The 25514-nt window shown below is 41.4% G+C and overlaps 1 protein-coding gene across 1 annotated transcript in view; it reads left to right on the forward strand.

Moving 5' to 3' along the window:
• Positions 1-444: 444 nt before the first annotated feature.
• MYO9A (myosin IXA) overlaps positions 445-25514 on the forward strand; it is a 239300-nt gene continuing 214230 nt past the window's right edge. The window contains exons 1-5 of the mRNA XM_026648438.2: positions 445-483; positions 2000-2094; positions 11017-11079; positions 15864-15963; positions 21765-21821. Of these exons, the coding sequence (XP_026504223.1) occupies positions 445-483; positions 2000-2094; positions 11017-11079; positions 15864-15963; positions 21765-21821 (354 nt within the window). The remainder of the gene's footprint in view (positions 484-1999; positions 2095-11016; positions 11080-15863; positions 15964-21764; positions 21822-25514) is intronic.

The following is a 25514-nucleotide window of genomic DNA, read 5'->3' on the forward strand; positions in this document are numbered from 1 at the left end:
TGGATACAGTATAGCTGGATACAGTATAGCTTTTAATACAGTGCAGCTTTTAATACAGTTCTTAAGGTAATGAGGGCAGGGGACTGGACTCGATGACCTCTCGAGGTCCCTTCCAGCGCTTGAATCTATGAAAGTTAGGGAATACTGAGTCAACTTGCCATTGAGGCAATGTTTTAAAATCCTGCATTTATAGCTATTCATCTCACACATTTTTCTTATTAGTTTCTATCATAAACCTTGGCAGAGGATTGTATTGAAGTGATCAGCTCTGAACCAAAAGAGCATTCCTTGAAAATCAAAGCTAGTTATCAGGTGACCTAAAAAAGTAAATCAGTAGCTTGTTGATCCATGACATGGAAATAGTTACCTCCTGTGCATTCTCAGATTGGTTGCTTCAGAATTTGGTAGAAAATGTATACAGTGTTTTTATTCTTTGAGGCGAAAATGTATGTGGAACTTTCATTTGATAATTTTAAAGGGACAGTACGTACAGAATACTGCAGCGGTATCATTTTTGTGTGGCAGGACTGTTTGGAGCAATCTAAGATGGCCTTGTGTGTAAAAGGAGGGAGGCGACCATCCTCTCTCTCTCTCTCACACACAATGTTTTTCTAAAAGTTCTATTCTAGGAATTCTTTTGGGGAAATTCTATGGCTTGTATTATACAGGAGGTCAGACTAGATGATCACAATGTTCCCTTGTGGCTGCGGAGTCTATGAATCTATGGAACACATAGTTTTCACCAGATCAGATATAAAATTGATTCCCATGTATATACTAGCACAACTTGCTATTTTGATGGTTTTCTGTAATTGCAGAACTTTGTTTTAGTGATCTGTGGAAAATTAACATGGATCAAATTGAATTTTAACATCTTCCATGTGTTCACACTTGGAAAAAAAAAATCAGCCAGTTATTATGACATTAATAAATATGCCTCATAGTGGACTTACTGGATTTAATACTGCATGTGATAATGGGCATTCATGTTTCTTGCTTCAGTGATTTGATTAGAACCAAAATATATGCAAAACATAACTGCAGACTACAGAGGATTGTTTTGTTGCAATGTGTGATTTTGAGCCAGTACCCACAGTCAGAGAACTATTTGTTTCTATTTTATTGAGACTCATCCCGCTCCCTCTTGCTTTGAACAGCCATGGTTTAACTCCAGGCTCCGCTTGTCAGGATAATCCTGCGTTACTAGAGTCAAGAGGCCAGCTCTACTGTTCCCACTGGCCCAATAACTCAGGAACAGCTGCACTGGTTAGAAACAGCTTTGTTTTCTGATCATATCGGCTGGGGAGTCTTTACTGAACCAGAACTACTCTCATCAGTATGTATCACCAAATTAATGTTTCAGTAAATATATCAGTATTTCATGAAAGTAGGTGGGAGAGATGCACTAGATGTAGGTGCAGTCCTGTAATGTCAAGCATTTTGCAACCTAAGAGGGAAAATAGAAGCATAACAAAGTTTAACTTTTAAAATCTAGATAGCGATAGATTAGTGTAGACTATTGCTAATGAATTGTGTAAGAGTAAAAGTCTATCCAGAAACGGAATTCCTTTTTATTCAAAGGGTAATTTAGGAAGCATCAGTGCAAACATCCGTGTGTGGACCTTCTAAATTATCTCAACCAATACTTTTGGGACTGGCCTCTACTGCATTAGGAAAGTAGTACATTTCACTCTAGCTGAGCATTGATTTTTCTCACAGCAGAGGTTTATAATGGCATATGATGGTTTTGTTGTATGAAACTGTCATACGGTTCCTTTCTACTTAAGACCTTAAGTTGGATGTAAACATGGTCCCCTGAGGTTCAGTGAGAAGCATTAGATCTATTAAATCATTCAGCCACCCTTCCCCAGGTTTTTATCATTATTTGTGCAATGACAGCCAAGTCCCAAAAGCAAGCCTGTGATGTGCATGTAAGTAGGCTATATGCAGCTTGTATCTTCTGAAACACAATGATAACATCTTCTCTTTATTATGACAGGCTTTTGGAAATGCAAAGACAGCACATAATAACAACTCAAGTCGCTTTGGCAAGTTTATTCAAGTGAATTACCAGGAAACAGGCACTGTGCGAGGGTAAGTGGCAATCAGCAGCAGTTTAGGGTTTTGAACATGGCTGTATTGTATGTAGTGATATTCTTACCTGCACAACAGGAATGTAAACAGACTTTAAAATATCCATATAATATGTGGCCTAGAAGGTTCATTGTCTGCTTTATATTGGCCAGCTTTCTTATTTTACAACTACTTATGTGGGGATATATGCAGAGTTTACCTGTTATGAACAGATGTTTATTGGTAAAGAAGCTTAAGTGTACATTTTCAGCAGTGTCTCCGTTTAGCCTCATGACTCACAGGGATTTAGTCTATGAGAACTGCATGAGTAAACCCCTGTGATGAAAATGTAACCATATTCCTTCTCTTCATTCTTATAAGAAAATGTATTGGTTTGTTTTATCATTTATTTTCTGTAGATACTATATCACTGTATTGTTTTGTTTTTGTTTCCCAGCAAAATAATGTCACACTTTATTGCCTGATTTTCAGAGGGGCTGAGAACCCACAGCTCCCACTTACTTCAGAGACAGTTGTGGGCAGTCAACACATCTGAAAGTCAAGCCACTGCTTTCCAACCTTTTTAGGCAATTTTTCACGTCACTCCCAACTTGCTCACCTTCTTTATTATTTATTTTTGTTTTAAACAAGCAGTTCAGCAATAATTCTTTTAATGTTGAGATTCTTCTATTTTAAAATATCCACTTAAATTAAACCCAAGCATCTTTCTCTATTAAAATTAGAGGGTTGCAGTGTCGGGAAAAGGATAAATTTCCCATTTTATTTTGAATAAAGCTAAAAGAAACATGGCCACTTCCTTAACTACACCATCAATTTATGTAGCACCTTTTCATGATACCTCTCTGCTATGCACTACTGGCATCTGTTGATTAATAGTACAGCTTTGAGAATAGCGATTTCTTCTTGAATGATAGTCCTTATGTGTATTCCACATGTGAGATACACATGCGCACCATGCAACTCAGTCCAGAATATTTTGCAAGCAGTATCCGTTGGCTCACACATGTGCTGTAGGTCTCCTCATGCTCCAAACTGAGAGCATAAAAGGTGGTGTGGGCTGACTCCTCTTCAGTTCCTTCTTACCATTGCATGGTCTGAGTTGGAATCTTTGGTGTCCTCAGCTTTTTTACTGCGTGATTGCTGTAAGATATTATATATAGTTAATTTTAATAGTTTTTGTAGTACAGTCTACACAGGCAGATAGTGTAGCTAGTGTTTTTCCCCTCATTTCTTTCCCACGCAGAGACTCTCCCCACCCCACCAAGAAGCTTGGAACTATGCCCAGGGTCTGGGGTTCAAAAGTAGTGTTTCCTGCCCTTGCTTCTTTTCAGTGAGTGACAAACATCAATGTTGCCTTTACTGCTCATGAGATGAAGCTCATATTTCTACCAAGTACAGCATCTGCCACTCTTTTCCCCCCAGAACTCATGAGTGTCAGGAACTGAGACTCAGAAAACATCTCATGGAGAAGGTGATGAAGCCCCAGTCAGATGTGGGCCAGGGACCACCCCCTGTACATAGGTCTCACCAAGCAGGCAGCGCCTGTCTGAACTCGAGCTCGGGAACAGAAGCCAAGATGTTAAGCCTAAGGAGAAGTCTTCACATGAGAACAAAGGGCACTTCCATAGACATAAGGACAAGCAATCTTCATCTAAAACGGCCCCAGTTAAAGTTGGGAGAGCTAGTGCACATGGGTGCTAAGGACTTAGGCCCAAGTAAATTTTCTGAACAGGGGAAGGAGGCATGCAAGGATATGTTTCTGACTGTTCTGACAATGGCTCTGATGGTGAAGGTTTGGGATAAACAGCTCTTGGTGCTCCCAACCACTTCCAGAGCTGATGCAGTACTGATAGTGACACCCATTGGGAAAGCTGATCGCCACAATGACTAGGGAAGCTCTGGTTCCAACAGCTCTGCCAATGGACTCTCCTGGTATCCCAGGGTCATAAGAGAGTTACCTCTACCCAGAGGACATCTTTGCTCTTATTCTCCACTCCTATCAGGACCATCTCTATTCCAGTACATGGATATACCAGAGAAAGAGACTATCCTGATAAGGCAGTGTCCTTTTCCTGTCCCACCTGCCAGCCTTGAGGTGCAACCATCAGTACTGTCGGTTCGGCCAGAGATAAGGTATGTGGCTTTCTCTTCGGATGAGTCTGAGGCCTCTCAGGATTCTCTGTGGCATTGGATGGAGGTGGCATGAGTCAGATACCCCAAAAGATGAGAGTTCTGACCTCCCACCATATATGGTTGCCCAAGAGACAAGTAGTGCCCTGTGCCATGTGGTCCTCCTCTGCCATTTGATCCTTTCTACTGACAATATTGGGGGCCATGGGAACCCTACACAAGACACCTGGAATCAGTTCAGGAGTTCTATTTGCTATTGCCCAGACACCCACAGTCAGCCCCATCAGAATATTCAGAAGTGGAAGGTGAACTGGTTCTGACAGTTCTAGGAGCCAAGCTCATTGTCTTCACTGGGTGAGGCGGTTATTCCATCTTCTCAGTCTCCATCAGATGACTTTAAACACTATCAAGAGCTTGTGCACTGGTGGGTTCAGAGGTACAGATTCAGCTTGAGGAAGTCCAGGAGCCTCAGCACAGTTTACTAGACATTTTGCAACCTTCCGGTCCCAGTGGAGTGGCCCTCCCCATTAATGAGGCCAACGTGAACCCAGCAAAAACAGTTTGGCACACTCCTGCTTCTTGTGCTCCCACCCCTAAGAGGGCTGAGAAGTGTTGCTTGGTCCCACCGGGGGAGGAGGGGAGGGTTCTCTCATCCACTGCCAAACTCTTGGTGGTGAAGGTGGCCACAGCATGGTCCAAGCAACAGTACCTAAAGGCTACTCCCTCTGATAAAGGTTGAGTTGCTTGTGTCCTTTTAGGGAGAAAGGTCTTCTCTTCCACCTCCCTTCAGTTCAGGATTTCAAATTATCCGGCCTTCTTGGCCAAATAAGATTTTCCTAATACGATTTTGGAATGTAAGGACAAGCTCCCTGAGGGGGATAGGGCCTGCTTCCGGGCCTTAGACTAGGATGAGGGCAGATTAGTGACCAAAACTTCCCTCCAAGCTGCGGTGCACGTGGCAGATACTGTGTCTAGGGGGGTGGTTATTTCCATTATTATGGGGAGAGACTTGTGATTGTAACCCTCAGGTTTCCTAGAGAGGCACAGAGTACCATCCAAGATCCGTTTTGAAACTATCAACCTATTCTATAAGAAGATGGATGAGTCTCTTCAATCCCTCAAAGACTTGAGAACAACGCTTCACTCGCTGAGCATTTATACCCTTGCCCCAAGAGAAAATACTAGAGGCATGGGTGTAGGGCAAGACCACCTCCTCAGCCATTTAACCACCAATGTCCTCAAGAGCCACCATGCTAAAGACAGTTTATAGACCCAGTAACCCAGCCTCTGTAACATCCACCGCCACATCATACTCTAACCCCAAAGTAAAGAGTTTCTTTTGACAGGACTGTCGAGACCTGCATTCCTTTATTGATGCTAATTCATTCCCCTCCTTTGATATTCAGAGGTTGCCTTACCCGGTTTGCCAAAAATTGGAGGGAGCTAACTATAGACAAATGGGTATTAAAGATTATTCATGGCTATCTGGTTGGGTTTCTGGTACCTCATACCCACAAACTCCTTTCCTGGTTCTGTTTCAGGGACCATTCTCATGAGGAGATTCTAAGACAAGAGGTGAACTCCCTTCTCCTCAGGGGAGCTACAGAAAGCGTTCCACTGCAGCAACAAGGGAAGGGATTCCCTTTACTACTTGATCCCCAAGAAGAATAGGGGATGCAGGCCAATTCTAAATCTGAGACAGCTGAACAGGTTCATTCAAAAACTAAAATTCCGTATATCCTTAACATCAATAATTCCTTTGTTAGAGAAGGACACGTGGGTCATGGCTCTCAACATGAGATGCCTATTTTCAAATAGACATCCACTCAGTCCACGGGAGGTTCCTCAGGTTTCTCTTCAATGAAGAGTATTACCAATTCAGAGTCCTTCCCTTTGGTCTAGCTATAGCACCCAGGGTCTTTACAAAGATTTCTTCAGCAGTGGCAGCTTCAATGTGAAGAGGATTTCAGTCTTCCCTTACCTTGACTACTGTCTTTTGACAGGCAGTTCCTCTGAGGAAGTCCAGCAGGCAACAGTGTTCTGCTCAGCTTTCTGCCTTCCCTAGGTGTCTGAGTCAATCACAAAAAAAATCCATCTGAGCCCCATGAGATTTATACATTTTATAGGGGTGTGACATATCAGGTTACAATCCAGACTGAGTAGCTGTGTCACCCTTGCCTTGTAACTTGTGGTGCCCTTTACAATGTCTTGCTGCTCACAAACAGCCTCCAACCAGATGTAAGTCACTCCCAGCTATATCTGTGTGTCCTGCAGCCAGCCAGCCACATGTTGGCTCTTACCAGCCTTACAAATTACCACAGAGTAACCCCAACAGGCTTCTCCCAGAAACGTATGTCCTGTACTGCCCAGCCCTCTCCTAGATCGTACAAATATATTGAGTCTATTATTCCTTTAAGGGAACAATATGCACACAACTTGTTACCCCAAATGGATTTATCAGACAGTTCAATTTGAACACACTGGATTAGATAAAACGAGTTTATTAATTACAAGGAGAGATTTTAAGTGAGTACAAGTAATGAGGCATAAAAGTCAGAAATGGTTACAAGAAAAATAAACATAAGACACTTACGAATGCCTAATTTCATAAACTATCATAGTTTCAAACAAAGTTTCTTGCCTCATGCACCAGCAGATTACTGACCAAACTCCCAGATCAGGACCCCCCACCCCCCGAGTCCAACGCCTGCTTTCTTTGTCTTTTCAGGTGCAGGGAATGTGATAGGCAGGGAGAGAGAGAGGGGTGCTTTGGGGTGTTTATCCTTCCTTTTTATAATTTCAGTCCTCCTTTGGAAAAACATTTCCAGCTGAGAACCAGGAGCCAAAGAATCTATGTGGAAGGATATTGCTTGTTGTTTTTTTCACCAGTTGAAACTTCCTTTGTCTTCCCTTCCTATTTGATGACTCTGTTTACTGCTTAAATGCAAATTAAGCAGAGCACACATTCCTTTGTTTAGGACACACCTGCTTGCCAACTTTTGTTTGGGCAGGGCTGGGAGGTTTGGAACATGTGTTATAAGATTCCCCCATATGGTGTTATATTAATTTCACATACAATGTTGCCACACGCATTTTACCGGGATAATACTGACCAGCAAATTAAGAATTTTCAAATGATACCTTACAAGGCATACTTTGTAGAAAGGTTATTACAATAGTGTGTAGGATATGATTGCCGGGGTGTATTCTGTCACAAGGGATGATGTCATACATCAGACCCAGGACGTCAAACAAAACTTTCCTTTCCCTCCTCAACCACATGGCACACATGATGCTGTTTGTCAGGCTTCATCTTTGCTGCCTACAGCCTCTTTTCTGTGTACTCACCAGATAAAGGCAACATAAATTGCAAAGCCATTCCACCAACATTTTAGATCCTTTCCCCTGGTGGACAAAACCGGACAATGGTTCAGGTAGGGATTCCTTTCCTGACACTAACTCGTGTGGTTCAGGTAGGGATCCCTTTCCTGACACTGACTCGTGATGCAACCATTGTTACCAGTGCCTCCCTCTTGGTTTGGGGCACTCACATGGTTGATCATATGGCACAAGGTGTCTGGAGTCCAGAATACGTATCAATTTACCAGAACTCGGGGCGGTCCGTCGAGTCTGTGATGCCTTCCTCCCACTCATCCAATCCAGTCGTGTCCAAATAATGTCGGACAACATGACAATGGTGTTTTATATAAACAAACAGAGGGGAGCAAGATCTCTCCCTTTTTGCATAGAGGCAGTTGCCCTCTGAAGTTGGTGCATCAGCCATCACATAACCCTATCAGCAGCAGGGGTGCAGAACTACCTAGCGGACAGCCTGAGCAGACATTTTGCCATGATTTATGAATAGGAGGTTCATAAATTTTGTTTTCAACAATATCTTCGCCCAATGGGGAATGTCTTGTGGGAGAAAAGGAAACTTCCTCTGCTGCTACAGAGCAGCCTTGGTCAAGGTCTCGGTGGTAGATGCCTCTCCTAATGTCATGGAAGAATCACCTGGGGTAAGTCTTCCCTCCCATCCCATTAATACTACAAGTTCTATGGAAGAATCACCAAGACAGAGCTCAGGTCATCCTGATTGTACTCAACTGTTCTGGTTTATGGATCTGCTGAAGCTCTCAGTTCACCCACCCATCAACATCCCCACATTACCTGGAAGGTTCAAGCACCTTACTGCGGGCCGCTGCAACTCAGGGCCTGGTATTTGAATGGGCATCAGAAATAGAGCACTTACGTTCTTAAAGGATGCAATCCATCCTTAACCAAAGCAGAAAAGACTCTACGAGAAGCTGCTACTCAGCAAAATGGAAGCATTTCTCCTGTTGGGCTCATCTATTCAACTTGTGTCCAAAATCTGCCAGGATCCCTGCTATTTTAGAATATCTACTTACCCTTAAATCATTGGGTCTTTTGCTCAATTCTCTGAGAGTGCATTTAGCAGCGATCAGCGGTTTCCATCCTCTGGTGGATAACCGTACAATATTCACTCATCCTGTCACAACTAGATTTCTGAAGGGGATTCTCATATACTTTCCATCATTGGTGAAGATTGCGCCTCATTGGGACCTCAAATTTGTTTTATCATTCCTCCTTAACCCCTCCCCATTTAAGCCTGTAACCTTATGCCTTCTGGCCCATTTGTCCATGAAGATGGCCTTTCTAATAGCCACAATGTCAGCTAGAAGAGTCAGTAAGCTCTGAGCACTCATGGCAGACTCACCATATACTACCCTCTATAAAGAAAAGGTCTCGTTATGATCCCACCCTAGATTCGTTCCTAAAGTAGTTTGAGTTTCAAATGAGTCAGGTAATCCACCTACCAGTATTTTTTCCGCAGATGAAGAGAAATGGCTGTATTCTCCAGACTTCCGAAGGGCTAAGTCTTTTATCTGGAAAGAACAAAGGATGTTAGTAAGACACCTAAACTATTCCCATAGCAGAGCAATCAAGGGATCAGGCTATATTGGCACAGAGACTTTCAAAACGAATCTTGGGTTGTATTGCCCTTTGTTACCAATTAGCTCATATTCCCTCTCTGGAGTGTGTGTGAGAGCTCATTCCACTAGAGGGCCAACTTCTTCCGCTGCCTCGCTAAGACATGTACTCCTCCTAAAGATACTTAGGGCAGCTACTTGGAGGTCTTTGCATATCTTCATGAGACATTTCACTCTGGTGCAGTCAACAGCAACGGATACAGCTGTGGGGACAGCAGTATTACATTCAGCTATCACTTCTCTGTCCTTGTACCCACCCCATGTCTGACTACTGCTTGTTAATCTCCCATGTGCAGAATACACATTGGGATTATCACTCAAATTAGAAATCGAGATTACTTACCTGTAACTGAAGGTTCTTCGAGGTGTATGGTCCCTATCTGTATTCCACTACCCACCCTCCGCCCGCTCTGCTGGGGATTGTTAGAACTGAGGTAAGAATGGGAAACTGGAAAGATGTCAGTCCGCACCACTGCTTATGCCCTCGGTTCAGAGCATGAGGAGAGCTATGATGTGTGTGCAAGCCAATGGACACTGCCTATGAAAAATTCCGGGCTCAGGTGCATGGTATGGTGCGCATGTGTATCCTGTGTGTGGACTACAGATAGGGACGATACATCTTGAAGAACCTCCAGTTATAGGTGAGTAACCTCCATTTTTAGTATAATCCAGCTACTGAAAAAGTAGGAGGAAACCTCTCGCTTCCCTTAGAAATTGCACTTCCCTGTCTCTGGTATATTATGTTTCTACACGTAGTTGTAAGCTCCTTGGGTGCCGCCACAAGCACAATAATAGCATTTGAAAAAATAATTAGCTGCCTCTGTTCTAGTATAAAATATTGTTTTTCCATGAACCTCACAAAAATGTTTTTATATAATTCCCTAACTGTGAGTATATTTAAAAAAAATATAATAGATGTCTAGAGCCAAGCTTTCAGAACCTGTGCAAAATTTGTCTGTCTTATACCTGCTGTTTATCAATAATGTTTATTATGGTGGTGCCTAAGAACCACTTAACAATGGGCACCTATTGTGTTAGCCACTGTACAACCACAGTAATATAGCCCTGCCTCAGAGATTACAATTTCTGATGTTTCTAATTGCATTTACACATGTACATTTGATGCACAAACAACTTGCACACAGTTCTGAAAATCACTGTCCAATATTTGGTTAAAGAACTGCATATGTTTAATTGCCAAAACATGAAGAGCTTGTAAACTTCAGAGGTTTAGTAGCAAGATATTTAGCATCAACAGAAGACTCCTATTCAGCAAAGTACTTGAATATATACTTAGATGTGAATGACTGGAGAGTGACCATAATATAGGAGGGCTTTAAAATGTAGACCTGAACTTGTAATGAAATCTCCATGGGCAGATCACTGCATCCACATGGATTTCATTGCGGGATCAGGACCTGAATGGGCTCTGATCTCAGTTTGGGATGTAGAGGGTTAGTCAGTCAATTTTATTTTGCTGAATTAAGGTTGAATAGGTATCTTAGATTCTTTAGTTTCTGTCAAGGTTTCCCGCTACACTCCCTGCCCATAGGCTAACTCATCAGAGATTTCGTATAGATGTTAGTCCTGGCTTTGTATCAAACTAAAACTCTCAAAAGTCAAAACATAATGTTGGGCTTGTTCTGCCTAGGAAGAAATTTATATAACTAAATAAAACAAGAATGAAATAAAAATGTCTCTTTTCTGTATAGTAAAAAAAAAATGCAACAAAGCTCTCCATTTAATCTGAACATTGGATGAATGACTAATTTTTTTCTTCCAGAGCTTATGTTGAAAAGTATTTACTGGAGAAATCCAGGCTAGTCTATCAGGAACACAATGAACGGTAGGAGCCTGTTTTTTACTTGTGTATCTTTATATTTTTAATGATCTATTTATTCGGTGCATGACAGATCGTTTTAATATCCTATTTTAACCGGACTGTAGGATATCAGTTTCACCATTCTAAGTATGTATTGCTAATCAATTTGCAGGCAAGCTACTTAGAGCTTATCTACACAGTGACATTCAGGAAAGTTTAATTAGTAAAAAGTGAATTAGTTAAACTGCATTAAACCCCTGCGTGAACACTCATTCGGAATTACAATGGTCTTAATTCAGTTTAGCTTCAGTTAAGCTAAGGGCTTGTCTACACTTGAAATTCTACAGTGGCACAGGTGCAATACTGCAGCTGTAATGCTGTAGTATGTAGACACTAATTACAGCAATTGGTGGAGTTTTCCTATTTGTGTAGGACTGGTAATCCACCTCCCCAAGTGGCAGCAGCTAGGTCAACAGGAGAATTCTTTCGTTGACCTAGCCCTATCTACACCGAGGGTTAGGTCAGCTTAACTGTCTTGCTCAGGGGTGTGGATTTTTCACACCCCTGAGTGACGTAGCTGGGTGGACCTAACTTTTGAGTGTAGACATGGCCTAAGCCTGTTTTGTAGTATTTGTTTAATAGCAAATTTCATTTGGGGAGTGAAATCTAGAAGGGAGGAAAATCCAGATATCTATTTCATCCTTACAGTCCCTGTCTTATATTTTCCACTGTCTTTGTGACTAATGGATAAATCAGATGTTATAGCATGGTTGTTATGTGACTTCTGCATTATTTGTAAACTATTTAAAATTTAATTTTGGGTCAGGGGCTGTCTTTTTGCTCTTTGAGCAGCACCTTGGATAATGGGCTAGGGCTCCATGACTACATGGACTAGGGCTCCAAGGCACAATGGTGATACTAATAGTGAAAATGATTTATTTTGCCTACTTATGGTCTTTTATTTCCCTATTGCAGACTTCTCTTTTAATTTCAGTGATTAATTATTCCCTCTATTTTAAACAGATTTTCCACTGTCTCATAGTTTGTTCCAAAAAACAAATAAAAAAACTACAAACCCCACATGGCCCTTATTAGGGGGTAGAGAAAGTCAAACTTTATCTTCTATTGATTATGTCAACTACTGTCACTTTCTTCTGTGTTGCTCTTTGAGGGTATGTCTACAGTGCAATAAAACATCCACAGCTGGCCCGTGTCAGCTGAGTTGGACTCCAGGGCTATAAAATTGGTGTGTAGCGGTTCGGGCTCAGACTGGAGCCCTGACTGTGGGACCCTCCCGCCTTGCGGAATCCCAGAGCCGAGCTCCACCTAGCGCCCAAATGTTTATACTGCAGTTTTATAGCCCCACAGCCCAACCCTCTTGAGTCTGAGTCAGCTGACCGGGGCCAGCTAAGAGTGTTTTATTGCAGTGTAGACATAACTTGAGACTATTGTTCTTGTACAGTTTTACATTAATTGCTACGTGTCTTTGCTGTAATAGATAAGACCCTCTTGGTGCTAAAATTATCCTATTAAGATAGATGAAGGGGGAAAATAAATCGTTTTGCAATCTGAGTCTCATCCATGTGGAATTGGTACATCCATTATTATAATGCTAATGTACTGCTCTCAAGGTTAAATTGCATGCACACTGAAACTTGAAAAATGTAATCAAGGTTGTTATGAGTTAATCTTTTTTCCCCTCAGAAAAACTTTTGATAAGACTCCTGAAGTTCAGAATTCTTAATTTTAGAAATACTATTGTGCTGTCAATACTATTCTATTGTGAAGTCATGCTTAAGAAAAAGTAATTGTCATCTTAGCCATTTTAGCTCTTTTAACATTAATAGTGTATTTCAAGCATTTAGGATGTGTTTGATATCAAAGTGAAATAAGAGGATTTCAAATCCCCTTCTGCAGAACCAAAGTGGCAGAGTTCTTGCCCTGTTTACCACTTTGTAAGGAAGAATGTTGACATTTTGGGGTCTAACCTAATGTATTACTATGACACATGTTCCTAAGCTCTTTCATAAATTTATTCTTGGACAATGGGTGTACTAAGTGGGAACAAAGGTTCTAATTCTCTGTTACTCTGCGCTTTGTGCCATCATTAACATCAGTGTGAAGTGGTGGTCTGATTTAGTAGCTTTTTTTCACTCACTTTATGTTCACTTTGAACTGGTGTAAATGACTATACATGGTGCAAGGCAACAATCAGGCAGAAGGTTTTCCCCTTTCTCCTTCATAGCCTCCTTTCATAAGGGTCCTATACCTAGTGAAGTCAGATATCCTGCCCATCCTTTACGTATATCCAAGCATGAAAACATGCCTCATGCAACACATTCTGAAGTTGGTAAAATTCAGCTGCATCCTAATTTCCGGCAGAAGCTGGCTCCACAATCATGGACCCTCCACCAAGAAGGTTCTGCCCTGGTGTGGAGAGATGCTTCCTAAGTGCTCTCTGGCAGTCTCTCCATTAAATGTTGCTGCTGTTGCAAGGTTGAGAGTTTAGAGATATCTGTTGGATAAGGACCCCCTAAAACCAGTAAAGGGGTGATATCTGGCCACCCAAACTTGAAATAGTTTCTTGGCCATTACTGCTAACTTGAAGGCCAAGTCCAGGTATAATCCAGAGGACTCCAAGTTTGTTCACTCCCTTGACTAATGGGATGTTGATGCTCTCATTTGATTGGGGTAATTACACATTCTACCAGTTCTGCAAAATGTTTGTCTGTCAACCAGATTGGTCTCTGTTTTGCTTGGGTTGAGCGTGCTTTTCTCTCATATCTCTTTCATGCAAGAAATGGGATATCTGGGATACTATACTAATTATACTAAATGAAAAAGAGGCATAGTGGAGGGGCTCATCAGCATATTAGTGGCATCTTAGCTTATAGTGCTCTTTGACCTCTAGCAATCTCTCATATATATGCTGAACAAAAGCAATGACTGGAATGACATCCTCGGTCTGGTGAAACTCTGCAGCAGAGGATCCTGAAGTTAATGCACAGTTCATACACCAACCCAAGTTCATACTGGCAAGAAAGTCATACCTTCTTGCTGGAATCAAGGCAGAACTTTTAGGTTCCCAAGACTTTCCTGTACATAACAGATGAGCGCCGAAACCACTTAGCTCACTCTCCAAAGACTGAAGACTAAATCTTTCTAAAATAAATTAGAAGTGTTCTACAGGTCGTCTTGTTGTTCATTTAGAATGCATCTTGTTAGGTCACTCATTTTTGTTCCCAGACCCTTTTCTGGTCTGTAGTAGCCAGTAGAAATCTATGGCTCTGAACTTGGCAAGAGTATATAGATGTCCAGGTTCATCTAGCACTAGACTGTCTTTGGTAGCCAAAAATTATTTGGGGAGGTCTGCAAACAGTTTCCAAGGAATCTTGGACCTTCGTAATTCCTCAGTGGCAGTGCATGGGCAGCAAAAAAAAAAAAAAAAGGAATGCTTTCTAAGTAAAGTGGGTCAGTCTGCTGCCAGAAGCAAGATTGCCAAGAAGGTCCAAAGGGCTACCAGGCTGAAGCACTCAGACCAAACCCAGGACTCATAAGGGTGGTGAGGTCATACTGTGAGTGATTGTATTCAGGAGACTGTTTTTCCTAGCCCTGTAACTCTCTTTTGTTTAGTTAAGAGTAAGGCTACATTTATGTCACGGAATCTGACTTCCACAGACCTCTGTGACATTTTCTGCTTCAGCCCCTGGCAGCCAGTGGGCCCCAACAGGGTTCCAGCGACGGCCTCCTCAGGGGGCCCCCTGCAGGGTTCCAGCAACAGCCAACAGCCTCCTGAGGGGCCCTCCTCAGGGTTCCAGTGATGGGTGATGGCCTCATGGGGAAACCGGGGGCGTGTTGGGCGAGCGGCTGGGGTGTCCTGTTTTCTCTTTGGGAAAGATGGTCACCCTGCAGCTTCCAGCCACCATGGGCGAAGGGGGGGGGGCCCCCTGCAGCTTCCAGCCACCATGGTGGCAGCGGAAACCATGGAGCCACAGCAGCAAATGTCACAGACAGGTCACGGCTTCCATGAATTTTTGTTTATTGGACATGACTTGTCCATGACTTTTACTAAGAATAACCATGACAAAAGCTTAGCCTTAGTTAAGAGTAAGGTATGTGTGGATAAGAAATTCCTTAAAGTCTGTATCCTTTGCTTTACCACCGGATTGTCCCAGAAGGGTTTAATTAGAAAACCAGAGCTACTGGATCCAGGTGGGAGGAGGGGGTATAGGGTAGTGAGCAGTGGTGGAGCCTTGGGGGGAAGAAGCTGGCTGGGGGCGGGGCCTTGGGGTGGAGTGCGGGCGGGACCTTGGGGGGGGGGAAGAGGCCAAGTGGTGGCTGGGTCTCGGGACAGAGTGAGGGCGGAGCGGAGGGCAGGGCCACAGTCTTGGAGGCGGGCCCTTTCTGAGTGTGGGCCCAGTGCCATTGTAAACGTGGTACTGGACACAGATGTGATTGTTCCACTGCCTGCTTCCAAGGGGGACCTGAGTACAGATTGGGTGTTTGCACACACATTAGCCAATTGTGCATTGAACTGGCCATTTGCACATGCTCTTGGTATTAATGGATGGAATGTTAAAAGTGAGCTAAAGAAGTGAGGTGCCCTAATCTCATTTGAAAGTCAATGAAAATTGGGTACCTAATACCCTTCATGCCTTTGAAAATCACAGTCTCAATTTGTATGCTCAATTGCACGTGCAGCTGCAGTCCCACAACTTTGAAAATCAGGTTCTTAGTGTGAACACAAAAGTACATGTACAATGCTGATATAGATTTTCAAGTTTAACATAATTTTTATTTGTTACCAGGAACTACCATGTATTTTATTACCTTCTGGCAGGAGCAAGTGAGGAAGAAAGATCAGCATTCCATCTTAAACAACCCGAGGAGTATCATTATCTCAATCAGGTGGGAATAAACAGGCAGCTTTGGGGATGTGACAGCATTTTATAAAAGGGGTTGTAGAATGTATTTATCTCTAGAATGATGGACTATTCTTTCCTGATGACATACTTCTTCTCTATTGATTTTACTTAATACTAATAAAGAAAATAAGCCGAGTGGTGAAATTTATTGTCCTTGGCCTTTGCATTCAGGGTTTCATGATTAGAAATTCATCAGTGTTGGCACTTCAGCTATTTGAGAAGGGCAATGATTTTGATGCTATCCGTCATCCTTAAGTGGAGTACAGAAGAATAAAAATATAAGCTATTTACTGAATATAATCTCCTCAGGGAAGTTATTATCATTTACCTTCCATCTGTATGAATGTTGTTGTTAATTAATATCTGTCTTCTACCTAAGTCTGTTCAGGTAGAGATGTGTCCGCTTGTTAGCAGTGGGCCTGTAGGATATAACAGCTTGCATGATGATGATATAATTCTGTAGCTTTATGGATTGGCTGCCTGATAGCATGATTTTTGTACTTTAACAATGTAACAAGCCTAATATAAACAAAATGTAGAAACCATCAACCACAAACAAGTGAGAGATTTCGGTGGGACTATTCAGTTAGCATCGCAGAAAATTTATGAAGCTTCGTTGTAGAAATGTTGTGCCCACCGCAACATTTATGTGAGCGGGTCTTTGTTCAGCCAGCTGGCCTCCTTTACAGCAGGTGGGGAGAAGGGGGAAAGTTTACAGGGATGAGCAGGAAGCAGTTGGAGCTAGGTCAGGACAAGGTCAATGCATAGCCCTGTAGAGGTTCTTTTTACCGGGTTTGGGCAGGGTTCTCCTCTGCCATTAATGTACGTTAAGAGGAAAAAGGTATTAGGTCCTGTAAATGTTAAAGGGATTTGGACAGTCACATGTGGAACCCTTTGTGACGGGTTGGACCCCTTGGGAAGCCACCTGATGTGCTGAGATACCACTGCGTCTACCTGTTCTGCCAGCATGGGCCCCCTTTAATCTGTCTTGCTGAGCCAGGCTCTTAAAACTTCCTCTAAAACACACACACACACACACACGACTCAGCGTAAGGGACTTGCTCCAGCATTCAGATGTCCACCTCTCTTGGAGTGCAGACCCAAAGATATATTATCAAATTCGCCCTCTCCCTCAATGTGGAGAGAGCTGTGCTTCTTGCCCCCCCCCCAGTTAAAAATTACAGAAACTGGGTTTAATAATGAACAAAGTAAATTTTATTAACTATAAAAGGCAGATCTTAAGTGGTAAAAGGGGTTACAAACAGAACAAAACAGATTACTAAGTAAATGAAATCAAACATGCAAACTAAGCTAGTTTCACTAAAGAAATTGGTTACAAATAGTATTTCTCACCCTAGATATTGTTGCAGGCAGTTTGCAAAGTTGCTGTGGTTCAAAGTTCCAGTTATATTCCTTTTCAGACTGGACACCTGTCTCAGTCTGGACTCCCCCCTTGCCTTCCCTTTTGCAGTCTTTCTTCTTGGGCAGATAGGTCGTGGAGAAGAGGAGTCCTGTTTGCCTTCCTCCCCACCCTTAAATAGGATTTACATAAGGCGGGAATCCTTGGTTTCTCAAACTTGACCCCCCTTCCCTTACAGTGGAAAGTTACAAGAAGTCCCAGGTAATGTTTTATTATCAGGTGACAAGACCACCTGACTCTCTAGGATTATGGCGTCCATGAGTCAGTGGCAGTATGGAGCGTCCGCAGGAAGGCCAAACTTTTCACAATCCATTGTCCTTGCTGATGGACCATCTACCTTGTTTAGTTTTTCCATAGTTGGACCTGAAGTGTTAGCAGTGGACGTCACCCAAAGTAGCATAGTTGAAATACAGATACATAGTCAATATTCCTAACTTCAGATACAGAAATGATACAGGCACACAAATTGGATAATCACATTCAGTAAATTATAACCTTTCCAATGATATCTCACATGAGCCATCTTGCATAAAGTATATCTTTTATTTCATATTCATATCATAAGCATGTTTTCATAAAGAATATGGAATGACACATCACACCCTTGCTTGTCAGTGGTTAATTATCCTTTCATTTCATGAAGTTGAAATCACATGCAATATAAAACTAAAAAATAAAACGCACAATTATTTCAAATTTGGTGACAATATATACCTCCAGACCAGTGGCACTGCCATGGGCACCCGCATGGCCCCACAATATGCCAACATTTTTATGGCTGACCTGGAACAACGCTTCCTCAGCTCTCGTCCACTCACGCCCCTTCTCTACCTACGCTACATTGATGACATCTTCATCATCTGGACCTATGGGAAGGAGACTCTGGAAGAATTCCACCACGATTTCAACAGCTTCCACCCTACCATCAACCTCAGCCTGGACCAATCTACATGGGAGGTCCACTTCCTAGACACCACAGTACAAATAAGTGATGGTCACGTTAACACCACCCTATACCGAAAACCCACCGACCGCTACGCCTACCTTCATGCCTCCAGCTTCCACCCGGGACACACCACACGATCCATCGTCTACAGCCAAGTACTGAGGTACAACCATATCTGCTCCAACCCCTCAGACAGAGAGCAACACCTACAAGATCTTCACCAAGCATTCTCAAAACTACGATATCCGCACAAGGAAATAAGGAAACAAATCAACAGAGCCAGACGTGTACCCTGAAGCCTCCTGCTACAAGACAAGCCCAAGAAAGAAACCAACAGAACTCCACTGGCCATCACCTACAGTCCTCAGCTTAAACCTCTCCAACGCATCATCAGTGATCTACAATCCATCCTGGACAATGATCCCTCGCTTTCACAGGCCTTGGGAGGCAGGCCAGTCCTCGCCCACAGACAACCCGCCAACCTTAAGCATATTCTCACCAGCAACCACACACCGCACCATAACAACTCTAACTCAGGAACCAATCCATGCAACAAACCTCTATGCCAACTCTGCCCACATATCTACACCAGCAACACCATCACAGGACCTAACCAGATCAGCTACAACATCACCGGTTCATTCACCTGCACGTCCACCAATGTTATATATGCCATCATGTGCCAGCAATGCCCCTCTGCTATGTACATTGGCCAAACTGGACAGTCACTACATAAAAGGATAAATGGACACAAGTCAGATATCAAGAATGGCAATATACAAAAACCTGTAGGAGAACACTTCAACCTCCCTGGCCACACAATAGCAGATGTAAAGGTAGCCATCTTACAGCAAAAAAACTTCAGGACCAGACTCCAAAGAAAAACTGCTGAGCTTCAGTTCATTTGCAAATTTGACACCATCAGATCAGGATTAAACAAAGACTGTGAATGGCTAGCCAACTACAAAAGCAGTTTCTCCTCCCTTGGTGTTCACACCTCAGCTGCTAGCAGAGGACCTCAACCTCCCTGATTGAACTAACCTCATTATCTCCAGACTGATTCTTGCCTGCATATTTATACCTGCCTCTGGAAATTTCCATTACATGCGTCTGACGAAGTGGGTATTCACCCACGAAAGCTTATGCTCCAATACATGTTAGTCTTAAAGGTGCCACAGGACTCTCTGTTGCTTTTTACAGATCCAGACTAACACAGCTACCCCTCAGATACTAAAAAATAAAGAATCCCTAGTTACGTTATATGTGGATTTTTTAAATTAAATGCCTGTTTTACTTTGGAATGATAGATCTGAGAACAGTTTAGTATATATTTAAAAGAAAATTTTTTTTTCATTGTCTAGCAGTAAATAATTTGCTATTCTTAGATTACAAGTTAAAGCTTCAATTGTGTAAACACAGTTCATTGCAAATAACTTTTTAATCTTTCTTAAAATTGTGAAAGGTTGACACCTTAAGAGGGCTAAAGTCCTCAGAAAGTAAGAACTTTTAAAGTCCTTTAAAGCAGTATATTAAAGCCAGAATACAGTGTAGTAATAATGATTGCCACCCACATTTAATGACATTAAGAATTTCACACAAGCTAGTGACCTAATAGAGTTTAAGGCTTTTGCTCTTAAACACTGTGTAAGTATTGGAGAGGTTTGAGAACATACTGTGTTCTTTATGTAACATCTGTTGTGTAATTCTGAAGCATGGCAGGGGCAAGATAATTTTCAAATGAATTTTTTGTTTTGTTGTTTCATAATCTTAATTTTGTTTTAAAAACAGCTATTTTTATTACATTTCCTTTATTTTTTCAAGGTTGTAAAACCGAGGTCAACAGTATGTAAAAAACAACAACAAAGTAGTATATGTACTAGGTAAGGAGAGGGCTGACATGTTTTAGATTAAAACATTGGTTTTAGTCTAAATCATGGTCTGTTGAAGATGGTTGGAGGTGCATAGAATTTCTATGTGCTCCTCAGTGGATCTTCAAAGCAGATTCTGGATTTAGCTGAGGATCACGATGACAGTTTTAAGTTTTTGACATGATTACTGTATTGTATCTGGGCCTATTTGTTAGAGAAAGAGAGCTTTATCCACGTGGACCTACACAAATTGGCTTCTTTAGAAGTGTTAAGTGTGTCATTTCATGCCAGCACCTTCCATTAGTGCAGTAACAACATCCTTCCCATCGCCTACATCCAGTGGTGACAATGAAAGATAAGGAGGAAGAGGAAATGGAAACATGAAAAGGCAAAAATATTAAATCACCTTTGAACATTCTCATACTAATTAAATGGATTTGATTTGTTACAGGTGCCTTAGAAATACATAAAATAGAGAGAGATTAGAGAGGGATAAGAAGAGATAAAGGGGGGATGGTCAGTTACTGTTCACTGAAAAGATGAAAAAATTAGGGAACAAAGTAAAACTTTTTTCTTTCCATTTTCACTAAGCCTCTGATCTACGTTTAGGTGTACAAAACAAAATTGTATTTTATACTGAGAGTGAGAATTAAAGCATCTATTGTTTAAACCCCTCCAGTTTTTGTAAAAAGTATATGATATTTGAGCAAACCTTTAGTGTAAGAAAAGAGCTGAAATAATTTATTTTTAAAAAATATTTTTTAATAAAACAACCTTATTTGTAATTTCTGCTCAGGTCAGATTTGGCCGGTCAAATAGATTTACAGTTGAAATGCTAAAGGTCCAATCGTGCACGGTGCTAACTACTTCCTGAGCTGTGCTGGCTGGCCTCCACTCCTACTGCAGTCAACACCATGCAGGACTGGATCTGTAATTAGTTTAATTACTGCAGTATAAACACTTGTGCCATAACATTTTCCCCCTGGGGCTGCTTTCTGCTTTATTTTTTTTAGCCTTGAGAATCCTTATATTTTGTCCACCCTAACTATACCTTTTTTAACCCCATCTCTGTCTTTCTGGCTGAGAGAGACTAGATGGCACTTCCGTAGGAGCCCCTTGATGCTGTTCCTTGATTGGTCATATGAATCATTGTTTTCCAACATATGTAGCTCCCCAGAGAAGGGGTTAAGAGAGTAGAAACTAGACCTTGTTCTCCAGCATGGCTGTGCAGATCACTATCACTAGGTAAGCCCATGGCTCAACTATAATAGTCATAGATAAATCTGTCTTAGAAATATATTAGCCTTGTAACATGCGGAATTATCATTATACATGTTATAAAATAAGTAGAGATCAGAATATTGACAAATGTGGTAAATAATTCCTAAAACCTAAATTCTTCCTTACAGATTTTAAATTTCATAACTCCATGCAAAATTAATTCTGACTTTGCAAGTAATGTAATTGCATTGCTGCCCTGTCTCAAAGGCCTGGGGGAGAGAGTTATGTTTGACTTGAATGCTACTTAACCTGATCTGCCTTGCTTTCAGATGACAAAGAAACCCCTCAGACAGAGCTGGGATGATTATTACTATGACTCTGAGCCGGTCAGTACAAGTACATGTGCATTCTGTGTTGCTGGTGTAGGGTGCTTCTTTGCTTATTTGAATCTTTATTCTACACCAAGACACAGAGAAAACTTAGTTAATTTAAAATAGAAACACCAAAGCTATAGGTTTTCTTCTCAGTGCGGTTGCTTGGATATTTAGCCGGTGATGGTGCAAATCTTTTTTTTCCCATCCCTTTTTTGGTCATTTTCCTTTGCTAAGCCTTCTCTCTTAGTTTGGATTGAATGTGCCCATCTAATTGAACCAAGTATCAATTATCTAATGATGATGTTATCCTAAGGTATAGTGCATATATGTTGACAAAAAGGTGTACATTGCTATATTATGAAACCATTATTATACAATAATTACATTTCTGTCTTGTGAAAATAAAGTACTCCTTTCAGTGATATTTCAAAGTACAACAAACCGAGATTTTTAATTAATCAGGCATTGAAAGATTTGTTCTCCATGTTCCTTCAGAATGACTGCAGTAGTGAATTTCCTATCCGATTTGTTATATAAAAATACTGCACCACGTATGTGAGAAAATGGAGACACCAATATTATTTAGAATAAAAACAGTTCCTTGGTTAAAATAGTTTGGCTTGTAGTGTTATCTGAAAGAAGACAGCTTAACAGCAAGACATTTCCAAATACATATGACCAAAAAAGGAAATGTGAAGCTCTTTTTTTATAACCTCCACTCTCTTCCTCCCCCCCACCCCCCCGTGCAATTCAGTCAAGCTGCACTGGCCCAGATTAGAGATGTGCTTTTGGTTTGTGTGGCCTGCAGGTGATGTGTACGTGTTCTTTTTTTGGTCAGTTTTGTCTTGAACCTAAAAGCATGCTTGTAAATCTAATTGCATGTTATCATTGCTATCAATGTGCTTTATACTAACGGAGTTTGGTAATCTTAAGGAATAAAAGGTAATCTGTAAGGATATCCTTTTACTGTATGGGTAAATAGGCAAAAATAAAAGTAAGACTTTCATCAGTGAGAATATTTAATCTCAGACCCACAGAAGGGATAGGTTATAATTGTTTAAAGTTTAAAATACTGAATATTGAATAATTCAGTGCTGGGGGGGGGAATCTCTGTATAATATACTAACAGTTTCAAAGAACGAATTTGGATCATGTATTAAAAAAAAGCATAATAGGAGGTAGATAAGACAAATCCTCCTTACATCTGAGCTGGGCTAATCACGCTGTGCAGATTTGATTTGATTTTTTTAAACTAAAACCAGCTCAGGATGATGTAAGAAAAATAGAGTTGCTTTGCCCATTTCTGAGCAGCAAAGTCTGTAAATATTTTTTAGTTATTTGTTGAATCTGGTATTTTGAGAGGTTTGGCTATTTATTTGCTTGTACTACCAGGTTAGTAGACAATGAAATCAGCAATAATGCTTCGACTATGAAGTTCCTTTTTGTTTATTGTGTGGGGTGGTCCTGAAGGTTTGTTTTTTTCTTTGTGAATTTCTCAAAGATTAAAAAAAAAAATTGGTTTATGAACAGAGACACAACACAGAATCAGGGTGGATCAGGAAGACTCGATTTCATCATGGATTTCTACATAAAAGTGCATTCTTGTTGGTTGTTATAACCTTAGTACATATTCTTCACAACTCCGAGATAGATGTAGGTTTCATTTTTAGAAGGTACACACTATACATTTTTAAAGTGATTTATTTTGAAAACTTTTCAGATTCGTTTTATAGCTATATCAGAAAATGAATGCTTGTTTTGTTATTTCATTTACCAAAGGTAATTGAAGCAGATATTTATGAAGTCATTGGGAGGGAACTATCTCCAATTCAACAGGTTAATCATTAATATTTGGAGGATTTTCTTGCCATGCTGTATTAGGAGGAGAACATCACGAGACAGACATTTAAATTGTTTTACTTAACTAAAACAACAATGAAATGTATTCAGGATTTTTTTCTTCAACAGCAAACACATAATATTTTAACAAAACAAGCATATGAATTTTTGAATTTAGTTAAACATTCAAGTTTTTTAAAATCAGGTTTGTTTTTGTTAAAATTGTTTTTAACTAAAATAGTTAAATGAAATATTTTTTTAAAAACAAAAATTAAATCGACTGTGTTAGCCAGGTCAACATGAGAAACTTAGAATATTGGCTTCTGTAGCCAAATCAGTCATCTTCACCTTCAGTTTCCTGTTTGTTCATAATCTGGAAAAGAAAAACAAGCTTTCCTGCTTTTTCAGGTCCCAAACGATTTCTCAATTTGGAATGAATTAGTCCAAAGGAAGAAAATATTCTTTCTACATCGGCAGAAGGTTAAAAGTGCGATTATCACTTCAACAGTCTCTGAATCCAAGTGCTTAAGTGATTTCCACCAGTTCACTGGTGTGACTTTCTTTAAAACATCATCAGCAAACATACATTTCTTGAATGGCTCACCCTTAGCTCTGAAGTTTATTATAGTTGGCATTATGGAGGGATGATTGCTGGATGTCCATGTCATAGCCAACTTCTCTTTTTCAGCAGTTAAGGTTTGACCCTGGTACCGAATATTGAGAATATTTGCAAGAAAATGAGCTGGAGATAGTGCTTGTCCCATTCGTTTTTTAATGCTTGTAATTTAACTCTGTCATTGCATATTTCTCTTCTTAAGTTCTCACTCAGTTCTTTCCAAATTTCAACAGTGTCAGCAATAAAACAGCTATTTTTCTGCATTTTGTTCAAGGCTACAGAAATAGGCTTCAGGGTACTCTGCATGTGTTCAACATTTCTCTTAAGCCCAATGTTGAGAACTTTGGCTGTGACGGTACCATCTATTTTTTCACAATTTTGTTCACAAACTGTCATCAGCTTAGGCCAGTTCTTGATATAGTGCTCAAAACAGTCCACTACTGAGTTCCATCGCACGTCTTGTGGGAGAGTTAGCTTGGTTCCTGCCACTTTTTTTCAGAGCAGCTGCTGCAAAGTGGTTGTTACGGAAGTATTTTGCAATTTCAACAACATTAGCACACTGACTGTGCTGGGTGACTGCACGTGCTCCTAGGGGCCGGGCCCCTCTCAGGTCCAGGAAGCCCCCTCTCGCCTCCCCTGTGGTGGGTGCCAGAAGGGGGGATGGCTGCCATCACGTGTGCGCGCCTCCTCCCTCTGCAGGTGGCGGCTGCACCGCTGCCTCAGCCTGCCGCCGGTGCCGCTCCCTGGAGGCGAGGGAGTACAGTGCGGAGCGGCAGGGCAGCTTTCCGCTGCCCAGGGCGTAGGCAGGGACGCTCCAGGGGAGGCGCATGGGGGCAGCAGGTGGGGCCGGGGGACGCTCTGGGGAAGGTGCGAGGGGTGGCAGGTGGGGGAGAGACTCAGCCCTGAACATTGGTGGAGCCGGGCCCCCATGCCCTGAATTTGCTGGAGCATGGGCACCACGGCCCCATGTAACTCGCCGCCCCAATGATATTTTCATCTCTGAACAAGCATATCTTTCAACTTTGAGAGTGGAGATGCTTGAATTGCTTCAATTTAGTGTTAGTAAGCAGGGTTCTTGCTTTTGTATGATAAGACTGAAAAGGCTGGGAGACAACTCATTGCTTAAGCAGAATGCTGATGACCAGTTTGATTAGTCTGCAAATGTTGGCTCTTTTCACAGTTGTTTGCCATTACAGCATGAATGTTCTAAATTTATGACTGTCCATTTTGATAAAAGAAAATAAAGTATA

The sequence above is a fragment of the Terrapene carolina genome, unplaced genomic scaffold, assembly GCF_002925995.2.
Source record: "Terrapene carolina triunguis isolate 2854851 unplaced genomic scaffold, T_m_triunguis-2.0 Scaffold67, whole genome shotgun sequence".
Taxonomy (NCBI): Eukaryota; Metazoa; Chordata; order Testudines; family Emydidae; genus Terrapene; species Terrapene triunguis.